This window comes from Rutilus rutilus (genome assembly GCF_951802725.1).
Source record: "Rutilus rutilus genome assembly, chromosome: 4".
In the NCBI taxonomy this organism is placed as follows: domain Eukaryota; kingdom Metazoa; phylum Chordata; class Actinopteri; order Cypriniformes; family Leuciscidae; genus Rutilus; species Rutilus rutilus.
Genome location: NC_140212.1, coordinates 16,513,533 through 16,518,117, shown reverse-complemented (window position 1 = coordinate 16,518,117; position 4,585 = coordinate 16,513,533). Strand labels below are relative to the sequence as shown.

The 4,585-nt window shown below is 35.9% G+C and overlaps 1 protein-coding gene across 1 annotated transcript; it reads right to left on the bottom strand.

Moving 5' to 3' along the window:
* Nucleotides 1-555: 555 nt before the first annotated feature.
* Nucleotides 556-2,423, bottom strand: myf6 (myogenic factor 6). Its single transcript, XM_084408224.1, has 3 exons — nucleotides 1,899-2,423; nucleotides 1,639-1,732; nucleotides 556-1,159 (listed from the first exon to the last, which is right to left on the bottom strand). The coding sequence occupies exons 1-3, from the start codon at nucleotides 2,406-2,408 to the stop codon at nucleotides 1,044-1,046; spliced, it is 720 nt and encodes a 239-aa protein (XP_084264350.1). The 5' UTR covers nucleotides 2,409-2,423; the 3' UTR covers nucleotides 556-1,043.
* Between the last annotated feature and the right edge of the window lie 2,162 nt (nucleotides 2,424-4,585).

The following is a 4,585-nucleotide window of genomic DNA, read 5'->3' as shown; positions in this document are numbered from 1 at the left end:
AGCCAATCCTGAGTCCGGCCCTGCCAGCTGGAACTAACAGGCAAGGCCAGGGCTATTTCAGGGCCAGTCATACTTTAACACTCCGTTAATGCTCGTAAATCTGGGAGAGCTGCTGGCTTGACTGGTCAAGGCTGCTGCTGGAATACGGAGGGCTTTTAATTCAATGGCTGTAATGAGGACATTTGGTGGCCAGCCATCATTGCGAGCTATACATGCCTGTTACCTTCAGCTTGGGACCTTTAAGTAAATGTTACGACTCAAAATAGATTCAACTGAACAACTATGAAGATTTTACATTGGTGCTAAATTAATTTAAAGCTTAACAAGGTTGTATGTCTTCATTGTTTAATGCCTAGTTGAACTTTATAAGACAATAGGCAGGTATATTTTCAAATCACAAGGGAATATTTCATTGGAATGTTGCAGGCACATCAAAACCTCTGGAAAAATGATTAAAAACTGATAATAATTGTAAATTAAATAAATACAATGTTTTTTCATTTTTGTTTTTTTAAATAAATAAAAATACAGAGAACAACTTTGATTTTTATGTTTAATGTTGGAATTATATCCGGTAGTCACCAAGTGCTCTTTCTTTCTTGTTCATTTATAAAATAATTTAAGTAACAGCAATATATTACAAAATATGTACATTTTAGGAAGACCTTGACAGGAATCATTTTGCTGATATTAATGACCCTTAAATTAACCTGGAATTACCTGCAGCAACTACACTGAATGGTCAATTATGAAAAATAAATGGAACACTTCATAATTACATTTTTCATTAATAATATTTGCAATGTAATAAAAACATTATTTTATACAATGCTTAACAGATCACATGGTTACATTCAATTATATGAATCTTTTACATATTTTCAGAAATATTCATTTTTTCAGATTGTGACCTGTTGCGCATTATATAAGGATGTTTGTTAATGACTTATTTATGAAAGTGTCGCCTATTACATTTAAAACATTTACACTATAGCTCATGGAAATAAATACAAGTCGGAAATGTGAGGTGGGATGCTTGAGCTTCACTTTTCTGAGGTCTGGTCGGGACATCGAGCTTTCGTCTCTTCAGTGGAAATGCTGTCAACAATCGAGGAGAGGCGACGAAGGCTGCTGGATGCTGAAGACTCCACTGCGGCTCCTGGAACACACGTTATAGGCATGGATCATGTTTGCTTCGAAAAACAAGCGTAGAAAATTACACGAAATTATGCAGTGAGTATTAGCTACAGACCATTACAGAAAAACAATTACACGCAGGGATTTATGTATGAAACATTTCGCACATGTAGAGAATTACGCGCAGACAGTAACGAAAAGCAATTATGCAAACACAATTACGCACAGACTTCTTCCCTACTAAGTCCAAACGCACTACACCGACACTGGAAATTAGAATAATTTCTTAATAGTTTCTCATTCAATTTTGAATTATTTTATAGCATTTTTTAAGAGAACACGAGGTTGAGATTATTGTTGTTGTAGTTTTCAGGGCTCAATCATGCGCAAATATATTACTCGCGGATCATTACGTACATCACCAGCGCATGGAACATTAATAACCAGCGATTTAAGACCATAATTAAAACCTTCAACTTTATTTCTCGGTAGGCTACCAACCTTCTCTGTGACCGGCCATCGGGGAGTTGGAATGATCTGGATTCCCCTGCCAGCTCTGGCAGGTCTTTTTCCAATTATACTCATTGGGAGCCACCTGAACAGGCAATCATGATGGTAAACATTAATATTAGCCTACTCTTAATTTAATTTTTGTAATTAATATCAATAATAATTAGTTGGAAGCAGACATGTGGCACCACGTGGATCCAGCTGCTGTCAGAGCACATGGATCGGTTGTATTGGCTTGGATGTGTTCTTACATGGTTTTCTTTCACGTTGTATGTGTAAGGGTCATTGTCAGAGTTCTGTTCTTGCTCATCCAGCGAATGCAACAGGTCCTGCAGTTTCTCGATGTAGTTTATTGCGCTGCGTAAAATCTCCACTTTGGGCAGCCTCTGGTTCGGATTGGGCACCGTCTTTTTCTTTAACGCGTCAAACGCCTCGTTGATCTTTTTGAGCCGCCTTCTCTCTCTCAGAGTCGCGGCCTTCCGCCGGTCAGTGGGGGCAGATTTTCTTTTGCAGATCTTGCAAGCCCACATGAGACACTGACCATCGCAGTGCGACTGCAGTCCCGGCGGCGCGAGGACGTGTTCCTCTCCGCTGCTCTCGCACCCTGTCTCGGACGGGACCGGATCCTGTCCCGGGGACAAAGGGCTGTCATTGCCCTCATAGAGTGGGGACACTCCTGGCATATCCAAAGTCCCATGGTCCCCCTCCAGATAACGTAAATCGTTGAAAAAATAAGTGTTGGTCTCAAACAGGTCCATCATGTTGTTGTAGGCTGTTTTGACAGTAAGACTGTTGGCATTTAAATAGCCCTGTGACACAAGTCAGGGGACTTAAATATAGAATGTGAAATTCTATCCAGTGCTTAGCTGTTGCAGGGCTTCAGACTCATTTCAATAGGCCCTCAGGAACACAGGAGTCCGAGTGAGAAATAAAGGGGACATTACATTACATTGTCCATGTTACACATTATGTATAGCCTAACTAACTTTGTTATATGGGACAGTCTGCAATATATAAATATATATATTGTAACGTGCTGGAGAAAACTGGAGAAGGTGAGGATCTAAACGCAGCGTTTTTAATAAAGTAATACATTAAACAGATAACACAGAACTCAAGGAACAAAGGAACAAAACCACAAGGATCACAGAGACAGAAGCAACCATTATATATATATATATATATATATATATATATATATAGCGGTCAAAAGTTTGGAAACATTACTATTTTTTTATATTTTTGAAAGAAGTATCTTATGCTCATTAAGCCTGCTTTTATTTGATTAAAAACACAGAAAAAAATAAATATTTTAATGTTGTGAAATATTATTACAATTTAAAATGATAGGTTTTCTATTTGAATATACTTTAAAATATAATTTATTCATGTGATGCAAAGCTGAATTTTCAGCATCATTACTCCAGTCTTCAGTGTCACATGATCCTTCATAAATCATTCTAATATGCTGATTTGATACTCAGTTATTATCAATGTTGGAAACAGTTGTGCTGCATAATAATTTTTTGGAACCTGTGATACTTTTTTCAGGATTCATTGAATAAAAAGTTAAAAAGAAGATCATTTATTCAAAAGATAAAAATGTTTCTAACAACATAAATCTTGACTATCACTTTTGATCAATTTCACACATCCTTGCTGAATAAAAGTATTAATTTCTTAAAAAAAAAAAAAGACTTCCCCCAAACTTTTGAACGGTAGAGTATATTGTTACAAAAGATTTCTATTTTAAATAAATGCTGTTCTTTTTTAACTTTTTATTCATCCAAGAATCCTGAAAAAAGTATCACAGGTTATACAAAAAATATTATGCAGCACAACTGTTTCTAGCATTGATAATAACCGAGTATCAAATCAGCATATAATAATGATTTCTGAAGGATCATGTGACACTGAAGACTGGAGTAATGATGCATCACAGAAATAAACTATAGGCTATTTTAAAGTAAATTCAAATAGAAAACCATTATTTTAAATTGTAATAATATTTTACAATATTACAGTTTTTTTCTGTATTTTTGATCAAATAAATGCAGGCTTGATGAGCATAAAATACTTCTTTCAAAAGCATTAAAAATAGTAAAGAATACATATACACAGTATTTGCAATGCCAAGCTTATGGGTTTGATTCCCAGGGAATGCATGACGTACTGGTACACCCTTGTACAGTATATGAGACAATAAAACTATACTGTCAGGATTCAATTTGATTTATAGGCCTAAGTAACCAACCAAGACAAATAAATCACAGGTATTGATTTTTACTGTAAATGGCATTGTGGACTGCTTTCATGAAAATTACCTTAATTTCTGAAATACGCACATAGAAATTGCTGGACACTGGAAAGAGAGTCTTGTATTCACGCCCCGTAAAAATAGCCTGGAATGTGCACAGTCAAAATGGCTTTTGAAAAGCTCACGCATGTGAAGTAAAAATAGCTATAAGAACCATTTATCTTAAATCCATAAACACATGAAAGGCCTTTCCAAGGTGTTATGTGTCCTCTGAGATTTTCCTACAAGATCAGTGTGTGATGTTTTATTAAAGGTTGCGAGTTGTTGACAGCTCGTATTGCTCTCAGGCAGATCATTTTAGTGTATACAGTTCCTAAATGTTCAAACAGAGCAATTGGGAGGATAAGGCAAAAAAAATAAAACACCCCATATGCTTTATACTTGATATTTATCCATTTCAAATAATGCATCCATAGATTTATGAATGAATCATAATTTATTCACATCAAAGGAACATGATAAATAGCCTATAATGGGTAAATAGTTGTTTACCAAGTAAGCGCTGAAAATGGCTATACGTCAATCTGTTTGGCTCTTGTGCATTGCAAAGGGTTAAATCATTCACTAGTTGCCATCTCCCGTATAGTGGACACATCTCCCGTTACCTTGTTGTGAAAGGTT